Source organism: Corvus kubaryi, unplaced genomic scaffold (assembly GCF_017639235.1).
Source record: "Corvus kubaryi isolate FWS band 111438036 unplaced genomic scaffold, C.kubaryi_AGA036_p1.0 62168, whole genome shotgun sequence".
In the NCBI taxonomy this organism is placed as follows: Eukaryota; Metazoa; Chordata; class Aves; order Passeriformes; family Corvidae; genus Corvus; species Corvus kubaryi.
The window spans coordinates 1-24579 of NW_024581445.1; the positions used below are offsets into that span (position 1 = coordinate 1).

Here is a 24579-nt window from a genome sequence, read left to right on the forward strand (position 1 = left end):
CACACAGCCCCCCTCAGTCCCACACAGCCCCACAGAGCCCCCCTCAGTCCCACACTGCCCCACACTGTCCCACACTGCCCCACACAGCCCCACACAGGCCCCCACAGCCCCACACAGCCCCACACAGGCCCCCACAGCCCCTCACTGTCCCACACAGCCCCACGCAGCCCCATCGGGTGCCAAACTGCTGCCAGGTGGGATCGGCTCTGCGGCTCCCCCAGTTTCCTCTGGCACAGGGAACTGAGGACAGCCAGAGCAGGAGCCCCACTGGAGGGAACAGGAAGCCCTTCCTCAAACCCGGCCATAAGTGGAAGCCTGGAGCAGGCAGGATGTCATTCGCCCCCTCAGCACAGAAACACAAAATCTTGGTGTTTCTGGCTACAGTCCCCAGTCTGTCTCCCAGGTGGCCAAACAGCACCTGCAGCATCTGCTGAGGCCCTGAGCCAGGAACACAAAGAGCACCCAGGGGGGCTCTGCTGTTGGACAGAAGCTCTGCCCAACAGATTGGTCAGAATTGGCTTGTCCCCCCGTCTCAGTGGCACTGACTTCCTTGCACTAAGGAAGCAAATGGAAATGGATCCCGGACCCAGAGATGCACAGATTAAACTGATTTTTGTGTGTTTCAGGCCCAGTGACACCCAGTGACATTGCTGTAAAGATACAGCAGCTTTCAGACCCTCCCTTGCAGCATGAGGCCAAGAGGACACCCAAACATCACCCAGGATGTTGCCCTTGCAGGAACATGAGCCCTGCCCCTGGCCATCCATACCATGCTGGCTCTTCCCGGTCCTTTGCCTCCTCCACAACCTTATCCAATGAACTAAAGAGTCCCTCTAGATTCCCTTCATTTTTCACTTCCTGGATCTCCTCCTGCAAAGGAAGGACACGACAGGGATTCAGCAAGACCCGAAGTGAACAAACACAGGCACCACTCTGCTTGTGAGCCCCCGCTGGTCATGAAATCAGGGAATTGTTTGGGTTGGAAGAGACCTTAAAACCCATCTCTTTCCACCTTCCACTAACCCAAGTTGCTCCAAGCCCCGTCCAACCTGGCCTTAAACACTTCCAGGGATGGGCAGCCACAGCTTCTCTGGGCACCCTGTGCCAGCACCTCACCACCCTGACAGGGAAGAATTTCTTCCCAATATCCCACCTATCCCTGCCCTCTGGCAGTGGGAAGCCATTCCCCCTTGCCCTGTCACTCCAGGTCTTTGTCCAAAGTCCTTCCAGCTTTGTCCTGGATGAAGGGCCTACGCCCTGAGAATCACCATCCCTGAGGGCATTTAACAGATGCGTGCATGTGGCACTTAGGGACATGGTTTAGTAGTGGCCTTGGCAGTGCGGGGGAAATGCCTGGACTCGACAGTCCTAGCAGTGTTTTCGAACCTGAATGATTCTACAGCTCTTTCTGGGGAAGACAGAGCGCTCTGGAGAGCAGCCGCAGCTTTCTGCTTTTGCCATTTAGGAAATGTATTTGCTGCCCTTAAAATCAACCTGTTCAGCACTTTTTCACAGGGTTTTGTATCTCCTTTAGCCTCTCTAAGCAGCCCCCCAGGCACCCGGGTGGCTCCCCTGTTCACCTTTATGGACGCCTGTAGCTGGGAGATGAATTGATCGTAAATGCTCCGGGTCAGCTGGGGCTGCAGCTTGTAGAAGCAGCGGTAGCAGTTGACAAACCTCTGGTAGCTGCAAGACCGAGGGGGGCAGGATCAGGACTAGGGTCACGGTGGAGTCGGAGGCAGGGTTAGAGATGGGCCCGGGGTCAGGGCCAGGCTCAGAGCCGGGCGGGCCCATGGTCACGGCAGGGCTGGGACCGGGATCAGGGATCCCTCCCCGCTCCGCCCCGCCCGACCCCGCTGCCGCCTCACCTCCCGGCGGCCACCAGCTTCTCCAGGAAGGTGTCCACCACGGTGGTGAACACCTGGGCGCGACCCGGGGCCGCCGACAGGGCCGGGCCTCCACCGCCATCGGCACCGCTGTCCCCCGCCACCGCCGCGCCGCCATCGCCGCCCGCCGCCGCCATGGCCCGGCCCGCGCGCGGCCGCCGCTGCCCATTGGCTGCCTCCACGGCGGCCGCCGCTGCCCATTGGCTGCCGCCACGGCGGCCGCCGCTGCCCATTGGCTGTCGCCACGGCGGCCGCCGCTGCCCATTGGCTGCCGCTGCCCATTGGCTGCCGCCACGGCGGCCGCCGCTGCCATTGGCCGGGGCGCCGGGCCCCGCCCCCGCCGGCCGCAAGCGCGGGAAGAGAGCGCAGCGCGGAGAGCGCGGGGCCGCCCCCGGGGCCGCCCCCAAACCGCGACAAAACCGCAACAAAACCGTGACAAAACCGCCACAAACCCCACCGCCCCAAGAAGCTGCCGGCCCTGAAGCGGAGCAGCGTGAGAAACCGTCCTTCCCTCCCGTCCCCGTGGAAATGCCCGCCCTGCCCCCCAGCGACTGAGGCTCTCGACCGTTTAGTGAAACGATCAAGCCTGAAGAATTCAACGAGGAAAGCAGCAGCAAAGTTCAGCTCGAATAGAGGAGAAAAAAAGCGACATTTCCCATGTAACAGCCAACCAGGACCTCGGGGCGGGGCTGGGTCACAGCTGACTGCAGGCGCTCCACGTGCTCCAGCCCGTTCTCCCTGGCTCGTTCAGCCACCGAGCAGCCGCCTGTCCCTGCGCTCTCAGGCAGGCCACGTCCCTCTCCTAGTCCCTAGTCCAAAGGCAAAGGCTGAAACCTTTCTGTGACACGACACAAAGCAGCCGCCTCCCCTGGCATGGAGAGTCATGTGCTTTTAAACGCAGGCACCAAGCCGAAGGTCTCTGAAGTTTATTAGTTGTCAAGAACGTTGCTGGTTACCATTAAGTTTGACAGTGTCTCCCCACACCGGTGCTGCCGCCCCTCCACGCCGCACACTGGGATTGGCCCTGCTGCACTCGGCAGAGGTCGATTGTTACTGTTCCTGTTAATATTAGCGTTACTGCTGCCCTGCGATTTGGGGTGCTGTTGTTCTGCCTTTCAGAGCAGAATCTGTTATTAGAGCAAGAGCCGACTGGTGTCAACTTATAAACCACAAACAGGTGACCAGAGCAGGTGCAGAAGGTGCTGCTCCAACAGCTCCACCAGTGGCTCCAGCACCCAGTGCCTTTCTGAGCACTGCAGGAAACAAGAATGGGATGAAGAGAGCTTTGATGGGTCACCCGCAGCCCATCACAGCACCACACCTTAGAATCACGCTCTGCGCTTAGCAGAGAACCCACCTCAGCAGCAGCTTCAGCACTCTCCATCTCCAGCAGATATGGTGGCATGTCCAGTCCCTGCTGGGCAGGGCCAACACTGGGATGAAGGGCAGAGCCACACATGGTGAGTCCCCACAGGAGGAGACAGCCAAGTGGAAGCCAGTAACAGCCACAGGTCGGCAGGATCAACACCTCGACCAAAATTCCTGGTTATGGCAGCAGGGGAATGGAGGTGGTGCACTCTGTTGTTTGGAGGTGCATCCCAAACCCCCCTGGACATGGCTAACTGGGCTGAGCACCACATGTGGGCTGGCAGTATGAAAGGGAAATCTCAACCACCAAGAGCAGCAGAGTACAGTCAAACAATCCCTTCCCTCCCCCTCCCCAAAAAGCAGCCTCTGGTTTCATCCTCCTGAAGTTTTCACCTGGTAAAATACACAGACCATAGCTCAGGATTCTGATCCAGCAATTGTGCAAAACATTATCCTTGCCCTTCCCAAACAGGATGAGCAGAATTTAAACTCATTAAGTATTAGTGAACCATCACTTCTTATTCAATATGAACATGCCAGTCAGGTTTGAACCAGATCAAAAGCCAGCACAAGGTTTTTCCTTCCCCACCTCGCATCTAATTGTAGCTCAAACCCCATTCAGTTCTCATGCAGCTGCCGGCAGCACCACAATAGGACACTTCCAAACTGCATTTCTGGGCTTAAACTAACTAAGGTGGGAAGTGGCCGCAGCCACTCTGAACATGCAGGATTGACACACTGAACAAGGCCACAGGACAACCATTCAGTTCCCCAGAAATCAGAATAAGCTTCCCTAAAATAATTAAATTACAACAGATTAAAAACACAGGTTAGGTGTCAAAACCGCCATCAGCTAATTCCAAACAGCCAGCTCAGCCCCTGACTCGCTATCAGCCAGCTTGCTGTTTGGAGGATGAGAGACAGGGCACGTTCTCCAAGAATATACAAAACAAGTATGTAGATCTATTCAAAACGCAGGAAATCAGGTCTGAAGTGGTTCCAGGTTACTCTCATCTCACATCTTCTAGAAATAAATGCAGGTAATTGGAGAAATTCACTTGTCTATTTTCTGCTTCCAGCTTCCCACAGCACAACTGCCACTTAGAGACATCCCACCAGAGGGTCCTGCTGCAGGCTGTGAGACTCCTCTCCTTGGAAGTTTGGCAAAGATGAAAATAATTTAAAGAGAATAAACTGGCTTTTTGCTTAAGCCAGTAAGTCTTTAATTAAAAATAAAAGGAATTAATAACTTGCCAGGATGCATTCACACACCTGGAATGGACTGTCCCAGGCAAACGGCACTGCCAAAGGTCACGGTTTAAGCAAAACCAGCAGCAGAGCATCGCATGACGCTCAAATCAAAAGAGGTGAAGCGCAGTTGCTTTTGCATCTGCCTTGTGCTGTGAAACCAGCCAGAGACAAAGGCACAGCAGCTGCGCCGCCTCCCAGGCTCTCCCCTGTGACAGTCCAAACTCAAGAGGGTTCACAGGAAGGTTCTCCTCCACCAGCTGCCTCTACCAGTGCCTTGAGTCCACCAGCTCTGGGCGCAGGCTCAGCTTCTTCAGCGTTTCATACCCCACCACGATGACGATGGTGGAAGGAGTGGCCGAAATGATGCGGGCAGAGAGGCCTTTAGTCAGCCCCCAGGGACCTTCCTCTGCAATGAGCTGTTTGAAGGTGAGAATGATGGAGCTCTTGCCTTCCACCTGCAATGCCAGAACAAACATTGACAGAGCTGCCAGACTCCATACTGAGCTGCTCTGAGGCTCTGCTGCAACTGAAGACTCTGGAGATGACAGATCAGCCTGTCCAACAGCCTTGATCTGGTCTCCAGAATTCCCTGAGGAGGGCAGCAAAAAAAGCACAGAGTCCTAAGGAGGCAGCAGGAAGCACCTCTCCCTTTCTGAAGAGAAAGCCTGTCTGAGCAGGCCAGGCCAGCACTGCCAGCCTTGCTCCCTGGGCTGCTCTTGTTAATGCTGAGGGTTAATTAAGCGGCTAATAGCCAGGATGAAAGGGCCAGGGAGAGCAGAGAAGCAGCTCACCTGAAACCAGCGAGATCAGGGAGCTGAGGCTGAACCCCACCCCGGACTGTGCCAAGCAGGCTGAGCTCTTACCTGGACCCGAGCCCTCACCACATCCATGGGGTTGGTGAGTGTGGAAGCTGTTGCAGCCGCAAGCGGCCCCGATATCGCTTGCAGAAGGAGATGGGGACAGTCTTTAGGAGTCAAACTCGAAAGCTGTTCTGGGAACAGGAGAGAGAGGAAAGTTTCAGACTTTCAGTGGCCGCTTACCATTTCCTTAACTCCACCCCCTAATTCCAACCGATTTGCAGTGGGCAGAATCCCTGATTCTGCCTGCCACCTCCTCCCACAGAATCTCGAGGCGGTGCTTCCTACACCAACCAGAAAGCTGGCACAGCACAGGGAGCAGGACTCATCACACCAGTGGCTTCAGGACACTCCCCATGCTTCCTTCCACAGCCTCCCATCAGCTGCCACACCTGTGGGGCAAACTGGACAGAATGAGCTTCTATGTCTCCAAAATAGGGTATAAAAACACCCACCCTCTTTGGAAGGTGGGGGAAGCCTTAAGACAAGGCCCTATTGGAAGGTGTCTGCAGAGATTTGCACAGGAAGCTGTCACTACTGGGCACACTGTCCAGGAGGTACCCTGGTATCCCACTCTGGATCCCTAAGGAGAAAAGCACCATGTAGTGCTCATCCCACATTTCCTCACTCTGCTCCTGCTGCTTGGCCAATTGGATTTGAATCTCCCACACTTCTGATGGTTAAAGTTGGACAGAAGACTGTTCAAAAGCCCCATTTTTTTCGGATGATGAGGAAGCCTGCCTGGCAGGAGGGAAGGAAGCAGCTCTGTCCATTGATTGGAATCAGGGCCAGCAGTGTCCTTTGAACCCGAGGAGGGTTCAGTGACCCCCGCTGCTGCTCCAGGGACAGAGGACTGGGAAATGCAGCCAAAGCAGAGATTCACTGACAGCTGGGGCTTATGTTTCCCATAATCTAGATTTCCACTGAGAAGACAGGGAAAGAGCAAACACCTGGAAGTGGAGAGCTCTGGTCTCTCCATATCAACTGCCTTGTTCTTACATGCCCTCCTTTGAGCCCTTTTGGCGTGAAAATCTTACAGTTAATACAGTGGGTTTTGGTCTTAGTTGACATGGAGACTGATGGGAGCACTCCCACAAAGTACACACTGGACCAACATGCCAAGCTGCCGCTGCCATTTAAATGCAGCCCGAATGCAGAACCAACATTCCCTGTAGCTACCAGAACTCTGGAAAGCAAACAGGACCTTTGAGACATCTGGATTTTGAAGAACAGGTGACCTCCAAGATATATTTTAGGCCCAGTACAGCAAAAACCCAAACTGCTCATTCCCACCACCTTTTGGCAGAAATTAGGCAAGCAGACGCAGAAAAACCATGTGCAATGCTGTACGGCAGAAACCTAAAGGATCACCAGAGGTGGAAATAAACCTTAGCCGGCCAATACCTTTAGCCTTTGGAAACACCTTAAGGAGTATGAGAACTGAGCTAGGGAGAAAGAACATTCCGCTGAGTGCAGTTTTTCATCCCAAGACTTGGTGCCAATTTTAAAGCTGCCAAAACCGAAACAACACCTGACAGAAACCCAGGGAAGATTTGGCCTTTGTCTCTGCCTGTTGTTTGGTTTTGCCATGAGATTTGTGGCTCTACAAGTCCTTTTGCCATATATGAGATTGCTGAGTCCACATGAACTGAAAGATGAACTATACTTACATGGTGGCTCCTAAACTCTGCCCAACACAAGAGCCTGCCCACTACTATGGAGAAGGCATTATTTGGGATCAGTGGAAGAGAAAGTTAAAACAGATGCATAAAGCCCCACTTGCCTAGAGCCATCCAGTTTAAAATCCTCCAGCACTTGGACCCCTGGTCATTATTTGCATTGAAACACTGCTGCTCTGTTAAACTTCCACCCAACACCTGCAGAATTCCTACACAACCAGACACAGCTCTTTAGCTCAGGACAGGTTCTGCTCCCACCTCGAGAGAGAAAGCGAATCATGCTGAATCCACAGTGTCAAGAGTCGATCCGAGGGGCTTCTGGGTCTCCTGGGATAAGATACGTTTCAAGTCTCCTTTCACTTACCAGCATAGAAGTGGTAGAAGGGCCACCAAACCGCACTGTTGGGAATATAAGTGAGCAGCGAGGCCACATAGCCCCTGTAGAAGCCTCTAAAACCGTCGGCCTTGAAAATCTGTACAATGATGTCCTTGGTTTGGCCAAAGACCAGCAGCCGCTTGCCGTCTTGGTTCTGCACCTTGAACCTGCCCATGCTCTCCCCCTTCCTCTGCATCATGAGGTGCTGGGAGATGACATCAATGGGCACCGTGATGCTCTGGGCCACCAGGGAGGCCGAGCCGCCGGCCACCAGAGACTTCACAGCGTTGTTGTTGTTGTACCGTGACACGTACTTCCGAGTGAGCTCGTATGTTGTCACATAGCACTGTCCTGAGATCAGGGTGAAGGTGTTGACCAAAAAGCCACGGTAGAGCCCAGCCGTCCCTTCTGTCCGCAGGATTTTCACAAAGGCATCAAAAGTCCCGTTGTAAAGGCTCTTGCCCTTCTGAACCTGCAACCGCGTCCGGATGAGTGTGAAGGGGTAAACGCTCACCCGGATCATCATAGTCATGCAAATCCCAAGCACATAGAATTTCCTTTTGTCCAGGTGCTCCCACTCAATGATGGGGATGTTGCGTTTGTCCTCCATGGCTCCTTGGGGTCAGGCAGGAGAGGTCCAGATCTCCCTCAAAGGTACAGAGCAGATCCAGGCCCAGCCTTCCAGCCTTGACCAACCAGACTGCAAGTGCTGGCACCTGAAATGAGAGACCTCTTGGGTAGAGGACAAAGCCCCCGTTCGCTACGGCCGCCCACATCACCTCAAACTTTGCTGACTCTCCTCGAGCACACAGCAAGCCCTTGCACAGCATTGTGCCAACTCAGCAGAGGGACTGTAACCTCCAGAGGCAGGGCCCTACCATGTGGCCGATGGTGACACCTTCTGATGTCACCGTGGCCGTTTTCTGAGCTCCAGCAGCAGCTGGCACACGTGGCAGCTCTCACCACAGCCCAGACTGCTCTGTGGAAAAGCAAAGCTCCCATGCTTTGGGAAGCAGGCTGAGAGCCAGCAGATGAGCACCACTCCAGCAGCACACACACCTTTTAATGGACACGCAAGATCAGGGATGGCCAACCAAAGCAGCTTCTCCCCAGGTCATTCCAGGTCTGTGATGCTCCCAGGTGTCAGGACGTCACTTTTCAGTTCCAGGATCTGTACAAAGAAGAAAGTGACAAGTCTCTGTTTGTGTTCTTAGATTCCCTGCATGAATTAGACACATTTCTTTGGGCATTTCCATTCTGATCTTCCTAAAGCTGGAGGGTGATGAGAAGGTGAAAAGAAGAACAACAATGGGAAAATAAGGCTCATGCAAAACAGTCATGTAGTCTCCACATTGATGACCAAGACCCCGAAAAGAAAGGGTTAAACCACAGCCCAGGATCTCTCTGTTGAGCTGCTTGTCAGCTACATCGAGCAAAGTTCACCCTCCCTTCCAACACTCCACTGCTGCTCCTGGTCTGATAACCCCCCTGCCACTGCTGGCTGTGCTGAGCACCAGGAATGGGGGGGATGAGGAGGAAGGTGCTGGTTCAGCCTCCCCCAGCCCCAACTGCTGCAGCTCATCACCATGTCTCAGCAGGCACCAACTGCTTCTCCACAACCAGGCTCCTGGTACTTCCAGCTACTGTAATTAGCAAATTAACTTGCTGCACGATTAACCAAGCTTGGGCTAAGGGAACCTACACACAGGGCCAGGCAACAAGAGAAGGGCAGCTCAGAGAATCACCCAGAGCAACACTGACCATTTCACTGCCTGTAAGGACTTACCTTCCACATCAAAATAAAAAACCCTGGGGTGTTTGGGTGGCTAAACTTTTGGGAAAGGCTTCACTACAGCTGGATCATAACATATTCCAGGCGCTGGCAAATGGGTACTGGAAGCGTGTGCCCAGGCACGAGCTGAACTGCTGGAGAGCAGAGCTAGAGCAAGAAGCAGGAACAGGGGGGCCAAACCCTGAGATCTGAAAACAGATTCACCAAGTGAGAACTCAAAGGGACGGGCAGTCACCACCACACACCGATTTGGGGGCACTTTCCATTACCAAGCCACAACATCAGTGCCTAAAGCAGCTCCAAGGGAGAGGGACGTGAGACAAGGCCTGGAGTGACAGGACAGGGGGAATGGCTTCCCACTGACCAAGAGCAGGGTTAGATGAGATATTGGGAATTCTTCCCTGTCAGGGTGGGCAGGCCCTGGCACAGACTGGCCAGGGAAGCTGTGGCTGCCCCTGGATCCCTGGCAGTGTCCAAGGCCAGGTTGGACGGGGCTTGGAGCAACCTGGGCTAGTGGAAGGTGTCCCTGCCCATGGCAGGGGGTGGGATGGGATGGGCTTTTAGGTCCTTCCAACTCAAACCAGTCTGTGATTCTTGGGGAAATGTCTCCACATGTCAGAATTCATGAAGAGCTCACACAGGCCAGAGACATTCTGTTAGAAACAGAATAACAAAACTGGAAATTGTTCTCCTCTGGCATTATGAAATTATGGCAGATCAGGGGTGGGTGTCCCATTAACTGACCATTTCATTGCCTGTCGGCCAACAAAAGCATTGCAGGCTACCACAGCTCCTGCAGATGGACAGGGGAGTTAAAAACCCCCAAGGGCACCAACATTTTTACCATTGCAAAGAGAGCTACACTTCCCCCTCCCAGGCAATTGCCTTGGCAGTTAAGGCACAACAAACACCACAGCCTGGCTAAACAAAGCCTGGATTGCTTTAGTTACAATTACAGCCTTACTGGGTTTGCTAATTCTGGCATGATTTGACACACAAAGCTTCCTGCACAGGAATGATCTGCACACAGCACCTATGAAAACATGACTTGGCTCTTGTTAGGAGTCCCACTAGCTTAATATTTTAGGGTCTAGCCAATGTGGTTCCCTGGTGAAGCCTGGTCCATACTCCAAACTCCTCTGCCACCCAGGGACGGAATTCAGCTCCCCACAAAGGAAAGGGAAGGGCTGCCTGCAAAAAACATCCTCATTACTGCAATATGGAAAACAAAATAATAAAATAACGATGAAGTATCATTGATCTTTATTTACTTTTATGTGCTCTAGTGCTTCGGGTTTAGAATTTCAGCCACAACTTCTTGAGTGAACAGCTGTACTTTCTCTGGACTCTTAGCAATAACTCCTCTCATTTGGGATCCGAATTAGACAAAGTCACTTTAACCCCATGGCTCTGAGGCGCTCAAAGTCCCTCCTGTGTGGAAGAAGGAAAGCATCCTGGCAGCTCGAAGGATGACCAGCATGGCCACAATTCTTACTTTGCCAACATAAAGAGTTTTGCTCACAGCATTTACCCTTCCAGAAATTCAGACCGAGGTCTTGCTCAGGGCAGGGATCCCGTCACACTCATTAAGCAACTCTCTGACGATCTTTCAAGCAATTTTAGAGAGGCTGATATAAAAGTAATGGCTACATCTCCTAAGAATTGACCTGCCCTCCAAAACAAGGTACAAGTGCACCAGATTTCCCTGCAGCTCACGCTTCCTTAAACTCTGGAGCAGCTTCCGTGCCAAAACCATCCCTCAGTGGTTCCTTCCCACCATGCACAAAGCAGCATTTCTTGAACTTCTGCCTGGAAATCCAAGCAGGGGGCACCAAGCAGGCTGCCCCTGCCCCTGCTCTCTCGTCTGGGCACAGCCTCAGTGTCCTATACACAGAACTCAACTTAGTAGAAACCCCCCCAATTTATGTCTTTTTAATGCTACCCTGTCAGCCTGGTCCCCAACCCGCTCTTTGCTGCAGCTGGAGCTAAAGATGATTCTCTGGCAAACACAGACAGGGTCTTTGTGTCCCCCAGCCAGGGATGTGTCCTGCCCAGCATGCTAATGCCTCAGCACCCGCCTGGGAACCATCCGGAGCCAGCACCGAGCCTGCCTGGCATCTCCTTCAGCAAAGGATCACAGAATAGTCAGAGTTGGACGGGACCCAGAAGGGCCATCGAGTCCAGCTCTGGAGTGAATGGCCCATTCGGGGATCGAACCTTGACCTTGGTGTTATTAGCACCATATCCAACTCACCGAGCTAAGCTAATCCACTGCTCCCTCCTTAAATTCAGCCCACGGTGGGAGCGGACACAAACCCGCGAGGCAGTCGTGGCTATAACCCCAGCCCCGCTGACAGCCCGCAGCTCCGAGGAGCAGCTGTCGCTCTGGAACCGATGTGGCACAGGCACCCTGATGCCAGCACTTCTCTCCCCAGCCCCGCGGGCAGGAGCCCCTCACCCTCCTACCTCCCGAGCGAAACCACCAACTCTGATCCCTGGTCCCCAAAACCTCGGCCGTGCTCTGAGGCCGCGAACAGGGGCAGAGCTCGGTCCGGGATCCGCTCAAGGTCACTGCCGGGCCAGACGCGGCTCCGTATCGCGGGGTGTCCCCACCGTCCCCGAGGCAGCTTTACCCCTGCAGCCCCGGGGGGCTCCGGCCGCCTCCCCGTCCACCCTGCGGGGACTTCGGCCTCTGTCCTGGGGAGGGTCCCTGGACCTCCAGCCCCCTTCCCCGCCGCCGTTCAAGCCGCGCTCCGCCTGCCCCGGGCGGCCTCGCCGAGGGGGGGCTTCGGGCCCTTCCCCGTCTGCCCCGGGACCCTCCGGCCCCTCCTCCTGGGGTCCTTCAAGGCCAAGTGGGGCTGCACCAACCCTCGCCCCCATCCCGGCTTACCGGCACCCCTCGCCAGCCGCCCCCTCTCCCCCACCCGCCGCCCTCCCGTCCGGCCGCGCAGCCTCCACACCTGCCCAGGCCCCCGCTCAGTCGCCGCCGCCCGCACCGGCGGGGCCGGGCCGGGCCGGGCCGGGTCACCACCGTTAGGCCGTGCCACGCCGCTGCCGGCCCAGGCCAGGCCTCTCCCCGTCCCGCCGCAGGCCCGGCCCCGCCACCCCCTCACCTGACGCCGGCGGGAGGGACCCCCGAGGACGCCCGGCCCGGCCCGGCCCGGCCCCGCCGCCCCATGGCCGTTCCCCGGCCGGAAGTGCCCGGCGGCGTCAGCACCCGAGCGCCGCCGCCATCTTGGGCACGGGCAGAGGCCGCGCCGGAAGTGCCCCGCGCGCGCTTCCGGCCGCAGTAAAGAGGGCGGCGGCCGCGGGGCGCGGGGCAGCCGCGAGGGGGCGCGCGCGCCTTAAAGGGACCGCGCCGAATTCCGGCTCTTAAAGGGCCAGCGCCCGTCAGCGGCCGCGTGCGGGACCTGCCCGGCACGTGCCGGAGGGGCGGGGGACGGCGAGGAGCGGAAAACAGCCCGGGTGCACCCAGTGGAAGGGAGCGATGGGCGAGTGTGAGAGAGTTGTCCCCCGCTTCCCGCTCTCCTTGCACGTGCACGCCCGGCACGCACCGCACAGGAACACGCATCCCTGCACGCACTCGTGTGCGCACACGTGTTGATCCCGCACGCCTTGCACGCCCCCACGCACATTGCCCAAAAGCCCCCCCGGGGCTGCTCCATGGACCCAGCAATGTGAGGCATTGAGTTTTCCTTTTTTAATAAAAAAGCAAAGAGCAGGAAAATGTACAGCTGGTTTGACTTCAAAAAGGCAGATCAAAGACATTGGAAATGGGGTCGGGGGGACAGCTAGGGAGAGGCGGGGGCCTCTGCCACCCGGGGGGGCCAAGGGGCGGGATCATGCGGTGTTGAGGGGTGGGTGGCAGTGCGGGGTGGGTGCCCATGGGGTTGGCTTACGGAGCCCACTGAGCACTGCTTTGTCCCATGTTGAGCTTTTTATGGAACCTGGGGTTTTTTCTGGGGTAATACCAGTGTCAGCATTCACCATTTCCACCCCACGTCCTTGCCCCACGGCCACATTTCTCCTCTGTGCCACATCCTTTCCCTGTCCCTACGACTTTCTTTTGCCCTCCACTCTCTCCCCATCCCACTCCCCTGCCCCATCCCACCCTGTTGCCCCATGCTGCTGCTCCCAGGGCCCATTCCACCTCCTCCCCCAGAACGTGAACCTTATGTTAAAACAGGCGTATTAAATAAAAAAAAAACAAACCAAAAACCCTTTCACATTCACACCCTTCCCCATATCCCCCCTCCCCAGGGTCTCCCTGACCCGCTGGCAGTGTCACACCGTGTCCCCCGCTGGCACATGCAGTCGGTTGTTATCCACATCGATGTCCCCATCAAGCTGGAGGCAGCAAGCCTGGGAGCCTTCATCCTCCTCCTCCTCCTCGGTGGCAGCTCCAGGTGCTGGGGGCTCTGCGCTGCCCCCATTGAGGGGCACCTTCTCCCGGTGGCGGGACGGGGGGCTGTGGGCCGTGCTGCAGCCCCGCACCTTGCTCCGAGCTTTGAGCTGGTCACGGTAGGCGAGGAGGGCCAGGCAGGCAGCCACGGTCAGCGTCCCCGCCAGCAGCACTGTCACCGCGACAAACTGTGGCCAGTATGACCGGGGGGTGCCAGGGCCCGATGGCCCCCCGGCCAACTCCTCCTCATCCAGCCCATCCCCCGAGGCCGCCTCGTCAGGGTCCCTGAGCTGGTAGTGAGCCACGGTCCAGGTGTAGCCGTTCTCTGTGGCCTGGCACTTGTAGGTGCCAGCCGTATCCTCCTGCATGATGACCACCAGCGTGTGGTCAGGCAGCAGCACCATGTTCCCCTGGCCGCTGCTGGGCTGCTGCCAGCTGTAGGTGGCCAGTGCAGAGTTGCGGGGGCACGGCAGGTGGACCACGGTGTTCAGCTGAGGGCTGAGCTCTGTGGACGTGGAGAGCAGGGTGATGTGGTGCACCCCATGTACCCCGTCCAACCCCATGTGCCCCATCCCGCTGTGCTCCCATACTCAACCCTGCACGGTGGGATCCTCTGGTGCCCCCCAGGCTCGGGGCATGCCTGCACTCCTCCTGTGGTGGCACGTGGTGACCGAGCTCCCTGTCTCAACGTCCTGCAGCCACGCACTCCTGCGGCCAGGAGAGCGGCGTCAGCATCCAGGTGACCTCCACACCCCCTTCCCATCCTCGTCCCGCTGCTCACGTGTCCTCGGTGGCGAGGCGGGCAGGCTGGCAGGAGCCCTCGGAGCTGTGCCAGGCGCAGTAGGGGTCCCGTGCCAGCACACACTCGGCGCAGCTCTGGTGCAGGCTGCAGTTGGCCAGCGGGACCTGCAGGACGCCTCTGGAGTAGCCCACATAGAGGATGCCCTGGGGAGGGAGAGGCGCAGGGCTGAGCCTCCCCCCAGCCTCCGTTGGATGGCTGTTGGGTGGCCTGGGTGACCGCATCTGCCCTACCTTCCCTGGGGCCAGCAGCAGGTTCTTCACCGGCTCTGGCATCGCAAAGAGCTGGATGCTCTCCACGATGTGGGGACCCTTGGGCAGCTCCACTGCCTTGTGTAGGAAACCCTCCGCTGCGGGGCACAGGGGACATCACTGAGGCTTTGGAGCCAAGGGAAGGGTCGGAGGGGTGAGCCTGCGTGCACCCCCATAAAAGCCCACCTGTGGCCAGGAACATGACACGATAGGTGACCCCTGAGATGCCGCGAGTCTCATCCACTGTGATGCGCGTGTAGGTGACGTCTGACTTCACCAGGAGAGGCCGCCCCTGGATGGGTGACACCTTCCCGTCCATCAGGAAATGCTCCTTCATGAAGCTGAGGGCTTTGTCTGAGGAGGGACCCATGGCGCACTGTGGGGGGAGAGAGGGGTCTGTGCTGGTGTGGGGAAACTGAGGCATGGGGAGGGGAGGATGTGCTGCATCACTGCACTGCCCCGTGCCAGCGTCAGTGGGGTGCAGAGGGCCCCTCCTCCTTTCTCATCCTGCTTGCAGTGCGAGCACACAGGGCAAATTGGGATAGACAGACCCCTCTCTTGGGGACCAGCATTGTCCCCCAGAGAGTCCAGCCCCCCTGAGTGAGCAGCACTCACGCTGCCAGGCCGGGGAGTCATGTCGGCGCCACTGTAGACGGTCCAGCGAGAGCTCTCCTTGTTCAGCTCCTTGTACTTGCCCTCGAAGACCTTCTCCAGATCCTCCTGACTGTAGGCGCAGACGGCGGCGCTGCCCGCCCTGCCCGCCTGCCTGCAGGGAGGGACAGCCAGGTGGGCAGCAGCAGGGCACAGGCCCCCGACTGCCTCCACACCCCTGGGCACTCACCACTGCGAGGTGAAGACGGCGTAGAAGTCAGCGCGGCCGTCGTGGCGAGGCAGGGCAAAGGTGTGGTGGATGACGTTGAAGGGGAAGCGGCCGGCCTGGGAGCACACCAGCTGCGCCTTCAGGAAAGTTGTCCACTTCTTCTGCAGCACCTTGTCCCCCCCTACATCACTCTGCAGAGCCGGAGGGTGCTCATTACCAAGGTGACAAGATCCGGTTACTCCCTTTGTCCCCTGTCACTGTCCCCATCATGGTGTCATCATCCCGTGTCATTGTCCCCTGTCATCGTTGCCGATCATAGTACAACCATTGTCTCCCATCATTGTCCCACATCCTCATCATCCCCCATCACCATACCCCCACTGTAGCCCACCCTCATTCCCTGCTGCCATCCCTGCACCCACCTTGCAGACACGGGCCACCCGCGGCACCAGGAGCCGCTCGAAGAAGTCAAACTCGTCCGCTGTCTCCTCAAAGAAGAAGTAGACCTTGTCGTCCCCAGGGATGCTGAAGGAGGCCACGAAGGCGGCGTCGGCTACAGGCACAGCCAGGGCAGGTGGGTGAGAAGCTGGAGCCGTGGGGGGCTGCAGGCACCCCTGGCACTGGGGGATCCTCCCCAGGACCTTCCCTCTGCTCACCCGAGAGCCAGCGGAGGAAGGCGTCTGTCTTGAGCAGGGTGCGGGTACCCAGTGAGCGGGAGATGATGGGCTCGTTGCCCTGGAAGTTGTTCATGGTGCCGGCGTAGAGCTCACCGTCTGCTCGGGGACAGAGTGGGGGGAGTGAGCTGCGGTGGGGACCCCCCACCCTCATCCTCCACTCCATCGCAGGGGTGGGTGCCCACCCGTGAGGCCACTGGCCCCATACTCACCCACCAGCAGGGCCGTGTAGGTGTGCTGCGGATCAAAGGGGCACTGGCCCTTCCCATCCAGAAAGGGTTGTCCTCTGCCACTGGACATGAGTGTGAAGTTTTCCAGGTGCTGTGGAAAAGGGGAGAAAAATCAGCGAAAGGAGTGAAAACAACCCCAGATCTGTAGGGAATGACTGCGGAACATCTTGCAGACATGGGTGGTCCATGTTTTCAAGGTGGGTGCAGGGATGATGACAGGGGGTGATGACAGAGGATGCCGAGGGTACCTGGGTCCTGTCACCTTCCCTCATTTTCCTGTTGGGGACTGGCAGTCACCATGTGCTCAGCACGGGGGAAACTGAGGCAGGGACAGAGAGCCTGGAGTCACCTGAGGGGACCCAGAATTGGGGTTTCCCTGCCAGAGGAAGAGTTGCTGGCAGCTGAGTGAGAATCACCGCGGGCTCCTTTAGCAGATGGGACACAAAGATGTCCCTTGGCGGGGACACCCAGCACCCCCTTCCTGGGAACACCCCATGATGCAATTCACTTCTGGGAGTGTATTTTGTGGGTCCTCACAGCAACACCACAACCTGCACAGAGACCCCTGTGCCCTGTCCTGGGGAGGACACTCACGATGTAGGTGCACGCGGGGCTGAAGGCATAGGTCCCGCAGACGTAGAGGTGGGTCTGGTTCAGGGCCACCAGGACTCGGATGAAGTTGAAGCACTCGGTCTGAGGGGAAAAGAGCGGAGTTGAGTGCTGAGCACCCCAGTAGCTTTGTGGGACCCCTGAGCCCCCACAGGGCCATCTCACCTCTTGGCTCTTCTTCTTAAAAGCACATTCGGAGGTTTTCTCAGCTGTGGGTCCCCATGTTATCTGCAAAGAGAATGGAGATGTTCCTGGGCTGTTGGGCCCAGCCCCAGCAGGGAAACTGAAACACAGCGGAGGCCTCCCCACTTCCACCTCCCCAAAAGTGGTGGCTGCTCACCGAGGCTTTGGCACGGATGCTGCCGGGGGTGCCGACAGCGAGGGCCAGCACCCGGTCGCGTGCCCCCACGTACAGCTCCTCCTTGCTCTCATCCAGGAGGAAGACGTCGTAATGGGAGACATTGTCCTGGCTGAAGTGGGTGAGGGTCCGCCGGGGGTCCCCTGGCAGGAGCAGAGGGGGTGACGGGGCCAAGAGGGTCACACACACACCACCACCATCAGCCGCGGCCGGATGTGGCAGCAGCTGCCATTGCGGCTTGTGTCACATCTCACACAGGAAATGGGGTGCAGTTCTTCCCCTCCAGCTCCCACACCACATTCCCCCTCCAGGTCCCCACCTCCCCCTGTCCTCTCCAGGTCCTACTGCAAGAGCTGAACATCCTCAAGCTGCAGAGCCCCAGAAATGGGGTGCATTTTCCCCCAAGCTGTGCCTGTGATGCTTTGGGGCCATGGCCAAGGGCAGTGCTCCGATTGGGGGATGCACTGCCCCAGGGTGACACCCTGGAGGGATTACAAGCCCCCGAGGTGCCAGACTGGGGGGGGCCACCAGGGACTTCAGCTTCTTGTTCATCCCCACCAGGCACCGAAAGTGGGGGATTTTTTGCAATTCTCGGCATGGCTACATGGGGAAGGGGAAGTGACAGTGCAGTCACGGCTGGAACGGCACGACCCTACCATAGGGCACAGACCCTCTTGCAGCCCGACTGCCACAGCACAGCCCCCACCAAGCTCCTGCTTCGCCACCTGCCTTTCAGCTGGACATGCCATGCCTTGTCCCTTCCAGAGACAGCTTTTCATCCCCCCAGGGTGACCCTGAGCAGACCCTGGGTGCCAGGTGGGTGACAAAATGGCTGTTGGGTCTGGCACACCGGGTGCTGGGGTGCCAAGCAGCCTCATTTACTCTCATCCCCCACTGCATCACCTGCGGCCACTGGCACTGTCTCCAGCCCCACATGAGGGTCAGTGATGGGGCGGAGGGGCTGTGATGGGGGCACCCCAAGGTTCCTGATGCTGGATGCTCAACCCTGGGGATGGACACTCTCCCAGGCAGATGTTGTGTGTCCCCCTCCCCAGCTGTCCCAGCTCTTCCCAGTCCTCCTGCTCCCGGTGCCATACTCACCGCTGGGGAAGGTGACGCGGGGCAGGGGCTCTGCGCAGAGCACGGCAGCCGGCACCACCACCCCGCAGAGCAGGCGAAGGGCGGCGGGCATGGCGGGGGGGCGGCAGGGATGCGCCCCAGGAGGGTCCCACAACCATCCCTGCGGGGAGGGCGAGGGTGAGGGCACACGCTGCTGGGCTGCCGTGTCACTTCACCCGGCGGAAACAAGAGAGGGGAAGCAGCACCCGGCGCAGAGGCGGGGGGATGGGGGGGCCTCAGCGCACGTGGCCCCCCAGTACGGGCACGAAGTTCCCACTGCTCCACCGGCACAGTCAGAGAAGTCCTGCGGGCCTCCTGCACCAAAATCTGTGGCACAGTCAGAGATGTCCCCTCACCCTCTGGGGCTCCTGCACCAGGGACCCCGGCACAGAGGTGACCAGATGCTCCTGCCTTTGCCCCCAGAGCCCATCCCCATCAGGGATTTCTCTGTCTGGCTCCATCAGAGTGTCCACAAAATGGGGGGGAACACACACGGGAACCCCCTTCTTGCAGCTCTTTCTGCAGCTCATGCCAGAAGCACTGGGGAAAGAGCCACGTCTCGAGAACCTCGCGGTGCCCAGGACCCCTTCTGATGGCCACCGCGTCCCCAGCGAGCGGCATTACCTCTCTGGCGGGCGAGGACAGAGCCGCTCACCTCCAGCCCTGGAGCACGGGCACCCGGCAGGCGCCGGGGCCCTGGGGGCTGTGGCCACGAGCCCCCCGTGGGCCCATGCCCTGCACCCGGCTGCAGCGTGGCCGTGCTGCCAGCCCGGCTCCTGCTGGGCTCGCTGCAGCCCGGCCCAGCCCAACCCTGCGTGGCTCCGCCGGGACTGCGGGAACCTGAAAGTCCTGCTGGAAGAGGACGAGCCTCGGCAGGTTGGGGCAGTGGGTGCCTGCGCCCGCCTCCCCTGCCTCGCACCCCCGCAGGGACAGCAGCGAAGCCTGGCGGAGGCAGCTGGGATGGGAACCAGGGAGCTCTGCTCCTCCGGCTGGGTGCCCAGGGGGCGACGTGGGGGAGAAAGGTGTGCTCAGATGCCTGGGTTTGCTTGCTGGGGAAATCTTTGGGGTGAGGAAAGCAACGGCATTTTTTCTGTGGATTGTGTGGACCAACAGCGGGCCTGAGCATCAGCCCCGAAACCAGCCCCATGGGGACAAGCATCGCCCAGAAAACCAGCCCCCAGGGCTGAGCATTGCTCCCCACAAACAGCCCCATGGGGCTATCATCCCCACAAACAGTCCCCCAGGGCCGAGCATCGGCCCCACAAAGCTCCCGCAGCTGTTCCAGGAACCCGCCTCACTGGACATTCCATCCTTCACCCCAGGCTGATCTGGGGAGGCTGTAGGCAAGAGACCCCCCAAAGCTGAAGCCCTGGAGTTCCTCAGCATCACAGCCATACCTGAGGTACTCCAATATCCCTCTGTGGACAAGGCTGAGGAGTATCCCGCCCTGTTGGGGCCTCCTTACCTGCCTCCCCCGTCCCCACAGCAGCCCACCGGGACGCAGAGCCCTGGGAGGGCAGCGCTGTCCTCACCACCTTGCTTGGCTGGGACAGAAGCTCCTTGTGAGCACAGAAAGTAGGTTACTCTGCCCCGGATTTCCCACTTGGCCAAGGGCTGGCTGAGGGACAGGGCCGCACGGAGCCTTGGACCGGCTGCATTGTTCTGCCCTGGGCCAGAGCCACCGAGGCCGCAGAGGGGGAGGAGGGATGGGAAAGAGAGCAGAGGCTCTTTGGTGAGGCTGAAGGCTTGGTGGGGGCTGTGGTGGGGCTGAGGAAAACCACCAGAGTGTTCCCCAGCATGAGCCAGGGCTGACACAGGATGTGAGGTGACAGCAGCCTTGAGGCTGCTCCAGCAGTGTGGGAAGCCAGAATCTCTTCTCAGCCCTATCTCTCCTCTTTTATGGGTCCCCTGGTCACAGTGGTCTGGTGACATGGTGGGGAGGTGTAATTTACAGCCTCCCTGCATGCGATTTGTGTATGGGAGCGAGTGCCACCAACGGTCTCTCAACACTGGGGTGGTTTAGTTTCCCCTGGTGCTTTCAGGTTGACCACAGCTGTGGCTTCATGGGTCTTGCTCCTGCTTGGATCTCCTCTTGGAGGATTCCCTCTAAGCCAGGGCACACTGTGCTGTCAATGAACACCCACACTCCCTACAAAGAGCATGTCACCTGCCACGGGATGAAGCCAGGCCCAGCCCTTGTGCTCAGCAAGCTGAGCTGTGACGGGCGCAGGGCAGGTGTGAAGCTGTGGCACTGTTCTCCCAGCTGTGCAGACCTTCCCCGTGCCTCAATTTCCCACAGCACAGAAGAGTTCGGTCCTTCTCTGCAGCTGGACTCCAATCCCCTGCCCATGTCACATCCCAGGAGGGGCTGGGGCAGCTCAGCCTGGGGGAAGCTCCTTTGATCCCCCCAGATCCAGAGCAGGGGGTGTGTGTGTGAGATGGAAAGCAAGGGAGGAGGGGGGGTGGACTAAGGACATGGGGGGATGAAGGGGAGGAATTTGGGGGGTGTGTGCAAGAGGAAATGGGAGACGATTCATGGGGGTGTTCGATACAAAGGGTGGGGAGAGCTGGGGGGGTGCAGGTAAGAGAGAGGAGGATGCGCAGGAGGGAGTGGAGGGGTGGAGGAGGAGTGGAGGAGTGCGCAGGAAATGGGGGACAGGGGAGGTTGGGAGGAATGTGAGGGCAGGGAGTCCGGGGGACTGCCGGGGGGTGCCGGGGGTCTCCCCAGGGCCGGCACCTCAGCGGTTTTGTTGCTGTCTGGCAGCATCAGCGCTGGGGGGTCCCCCACGCCCAGCCCCACTGTGGCGATTTCCCCCTTCCCTCTCGACCCCCCGGCCCCGCGGAGCCTCCCCAGACCCCCCCGGACCCCCCGGCAGCCCCGGGCCCGGTCGCGGTGCGGCGGTACCGACCTGCGGCGGGCGGGCGGGCGGGAGCAGCATCCCCCGGCCCCGCATCCGGCTCACGTCGCCATGGCTACGGCTGCACCTCGGCCGTCCGCGGCCCCCCCGCACCGACAGACCCTGACGGACGGACACGGGGCTGCGGACCCCGAGCCCCCCCGCACCGGGAGATGGACACGGCCCCGCGTATGAGGGCGGGCGCCCACCGGTAAACGTGTGGACACCACCGCCCCTCACCCCACACACGCCCCCGACACCCCCACGAGGTGCAGGGACACCCCTGTGCCCCCACACGTGTTCCGTCCAACCCCTTGCCTGACACATTCCTGTGCCCCCATAACTACAATGGGGCCCTTCACCCCGGTTTTGCTCTCAGCTTTTGGAAACAAGTCCCTGCACCCCCATCTCAGCACTTCCATATCCACACCCCATCCCTGCACCCCATCCCCGCACCCCATCCCCGCACCCCATCCCTGCGCCCCCATATCCACACCCCATCCCTGCACCCCATCCCTGTCTCAGCCCTCCCACTTCACCCGTCCCAGATGAGTGCTGCTGGCTCTGGCTCCCGGTGCTACGTGGTCTTGGGGATCCCAGGAGGGGGCTTGGGGTGCAGTCCTGGCACCAGGCTGCATGCGTGTCCCCCCCACCCAGCATCCACAAACTTTGGTTTATGGCATTTCCGCCCTTGGAATTTCCTTTGCCAGAAAGCCTGGCCTAGCTGGTGCTTGCAGATCCCACTTCTCCTGTGGAACTTGCCCCCTTCCCCTTCTCTCTGTGTGACAGCAGGGTGCCATGAGTCCCAAAACAGGATCCCCAGCTACTACTTCCTCCCTGCTCTGCAGCCACCCTGCATGGCCTCAGGCTTGCACAGCCACAGCCGAGGCACCGGAGAGGGACCGGCCTCTGCACCAGCTGGGGTGTGGTACCAGCACCCCCAAAAGCTGCAAGCCTGCACCAGGCCCATTGCCTGGGGTAGTTGCTCTGCCAGGGCTGGAGAGCAGAGCCAAGTGCCCCTGCAGTTCCCACAGGGCTCGGGAGGTTGGAGCCTTTCATAGAGATCTGTAAGGAGCTTGTGCCTAGTGCCCACCAGCGCTGGAGGCTTAGCTGGAGCCTGCTGTGGACACTCCTCCCACCCCGAGGCTGAGCTGCAGCCCCTCAGCCCTGCCCTGGCTCCCCCAGGGTGCCCTGTGGGGGTCCTATGACCTGCAGCACCTTGGGGTGCAGCTTTGGGGGGTAGCAGTGGGCACAAGCTCACATCTTAACCCCCCCTTGGGATTAGCGGGGTGGCCTGACCTTAATCCCCCTGGGCACGCAGGGGCCTGGAGGGGCCAGTGTGGGGCTGGCAGGGCCCCCAGCACCCACTCGGCCATGCCCTGGCTGATAAACCCTGGTGGCTGCCAGACACTGGAGTCAGTCCCAGCTCTACCCCATCCCAGTGATTGCTCCAAGGCTTCCTGTGCTAGACTTTCCCCCCACAAAACTGGTGGTCCTGAACATGTGCCCAAACCCCAGTGCTCCTGCCCACCCAGGGTGTCTCTGAAGAGACCCCAACATTCAGTGCACAAGTGAGCAAGGCCAGGCCATGGCCCCTGCTCTGGGATCCCATCTCCCTCCTGCCAGACTCTGGGGGACCCGAAGCAGGGCTCAGCTCCGCGGGACAACAGGAGGCACGGGAGAAACCCAACCTTGAGTCAGTGCTTTGGCTGAAGTGGGGCTGGAGCCATTTCACAGGCTCTTTTGCAAGGTCCCCATAAGGATGTGTGAGGTCTCTGTGGGCCGTGGCTCCCCACTGGGCTGTGCGAGGTCCCCACTGGCTGCACATGGCCCCACAGGGATGTGAAAGATCCCCACAGGGTTATGCAAGGTCCACACAGGGGTGTGCAGGGTCCCTGTGGAGAGTGCACAGACCTCAAGTGGCTCTGTAAGAAACCCACAATGTCTGTATTGTCCCTACAGGGCTCTGCAATGTCGCCTGGGGGCCGTGCAGGGACCCCCATAGGTCCCCAGCTCAGCCTTTGCCCAGCACGACCCAGCCCAGGAGTGCCAGGACATTGGGGTCCTGTGGGGGACATGGGGGGATCCAGGGCATTATTTCCCTGTTGCATTTCCCCATGGCAGTTCCCCATAGCAGTTCCCGTGTCTCCTGACCCATCTCCTCCCAAGAACACGTCCAGGCAGCAGCACGAGATCCCAGCAGCATGGTTGACTTCCCCCATCATTCTGGAATCCACTATTTTGGGCACAACCTCATGACTTTTGGGGCCTGGCAGTGCCACGGCTGGAGTAGGGTTGAATCCCCACAAAAGGGGACAGGCTGCAGCACTGTGGGGTAGCTGCCCCAGCGCTGTGGCATGGGTATCCCTGAGCTGGCAGAAATGGGAGACAAACAGCGCACAGAGAGGGGGCCAGCGTGTCCCCTCTCATGCTGGCAGCACCTGCCTCTGACACGTCCCTGTACCCCTCTCCTGGGAGGGGAGATGGCACCCTGCTGGGTCTCCACAGGCTCACTTGAAGCTGGGAGGCGGCAGCGATGCCCTCGACCCCCTGGCACCCCCTGCCCTCCCGAGCCTCGGCCCTGCTGCACCCAAATCTGGGGCGATGTGGCTCTGCACAGCATGGGGGGACCCAGGCATCCAAGCACTGGGGCGGGGGGACCCCCAAGCTGGGCATCCCGGGCACCTACCTGGCTGTGCCTGCGCCCCGGCCGCCCGCCTGCGTCCCTCACATCGCGGCTCCGCAGCGCTGTGCCTGGTAAAGCCGATTATGCACCGGCTTTACAGCTCTCCTTCTCCCCAACATCCCCTCCTGCCTCGCGCCGGTGCCTGGCACGGCCCGGGGGCACAGGGGGTCCCCTTGGCAGAGTGTGGAGGTCATCCCTATGGTAGGAGCAAACCTTCACTCAGGGGCTCACTCAGGTTCTGCACCCCCCCCAGTCCATCTCATCCTGGGGAATGTCTGGTCCCCAAAACCCCAAGAGGAATCTCCGAGTCCTTACCCCACATTCCATCCCCCCTCTCTTGGGGGCTCCTTGCCTGGCTGGCTCAGTTCTTAGCAACCCACCCTTGGGTGAGCCAGGCTGTAAGGGGCCACCCTGCTTCCCCCCATCCATGGTGGGTGCTGAGCCCTAGCCCTGGCTGTGGGGCAGAGAGAGATCCCTGGGGGAGGTCCCTTTGCTGCTGGGGTGCAGCACAGCACCCCCAAATCC

At 59.3% G+C, this 24579-nt stretch overlaps 3 protein-coding genes across 7 annotated transcripts; all 3 read right to left on the minus strand.

Moving 5' to 3' along the window:
• Positions 1–595: 595 nt before the first annotated feature.
• LOC121672452 (polyamine-modulated factor 1-like) lies at positions 596–2024 on the minus strand. Its single transcript, XM_042045098.1, has 3 exons — positions 1869–2024; positions 1581–1686; positions 596–870 (listed from the first exon to the last, which is right to left on the minus strand). Exons 1-3 carry the CDS (start codon positions 2021–2023, stop codon positions 715–717), a joined length of 417 nt encoding a protein of 138 aa, XP_041901032.1. The 5' UTR covers position 2024; the 3' UTR covers positions 596–714.
• A 773-nt stretch (positions 2025–2797) lies between these two features.
• Positions 2798–12429, minus strand: LOC121672454 (solute carrier family 25 member 44). Of its 2 annotated transcripts, XM_042045101.1 has the most exons (6): positions 12323–12413; positions 9204–9397; positions 8477–8588; positions 7406–8133; positions 5369–5496; positions 2798–4960 (listed from the first exon to the last, which is right to left on the minus strand). In XM_042045101.1, exons 4-6 carry the CDS (start codon positions 8025–8027, stop codon positions 4769–4771), a joined length of 942 nt encoding a protein of 313 aa, XP_041901035.1. In that variant the 5' UTR covers positions 8028–8133; positions 8477–8588; positions 9204–9397; positions 12323–12413; the 3' UTR covers positions 2798–4768. The 2 variants fall into 2 exon arrangements, with proteins under 2 accessions (XP_041901035.1, XP_041901034.1); XM_042045100.1 differs by lacking the exon at positions 9204–9397 and having other exon boundaries at positions 12323–12429.
• A 465-nt stretch (positions 12430–12894) lies between these two features.
• LOC121672455 (semaphorin-4A-like) lies at positions 12895–24075 on the minus strand. Of its 4 annotated transcripts, none has more exons than XM_042045106.1 (15): positions 24058–24075; positions 18454–18592; positions 17335–17495; positions 17160–17222; positions 16980–17078; positions 16368–16476; positions 16138–16254; positions 15904–16034; positions 15503–15672; positions 15277–15427; positions 14848–15037; positions 14644–14759; positions 14393–14556; positions 14207–14319; positions 12895–14116 (listed from the first exon to the last, which is right to left on the minus strand). In XM_042045106.1, exons 2-15 carry the CDS (start codon positions 18542–18544, stop codon positions 13494–13496), a joined length of 2298 nt encoding a protein of 765 aa, XP_041901040.1. In that variant the 5' UTR covers positions 18545–18592; positions 24058–24075; the 3' UTR covers positions 12895–13493. The 4 variants fall into 4 exon arrangements, with proteins under 4 accessions (XP_041901040.1, XP_041901039.1, XP_041901036.1 ...); XM_042045105.1 differs by lacking the exon at positions 24058–24075 and adding an exon at positions 19937–20944; XM_042045102.1 differs by lacking the exon at positions 24058–24075 and adding an exon at positions 19127–19314.
• Between the last annotated feature and the right edge of the window lie 504 nt (positions 24076–24579).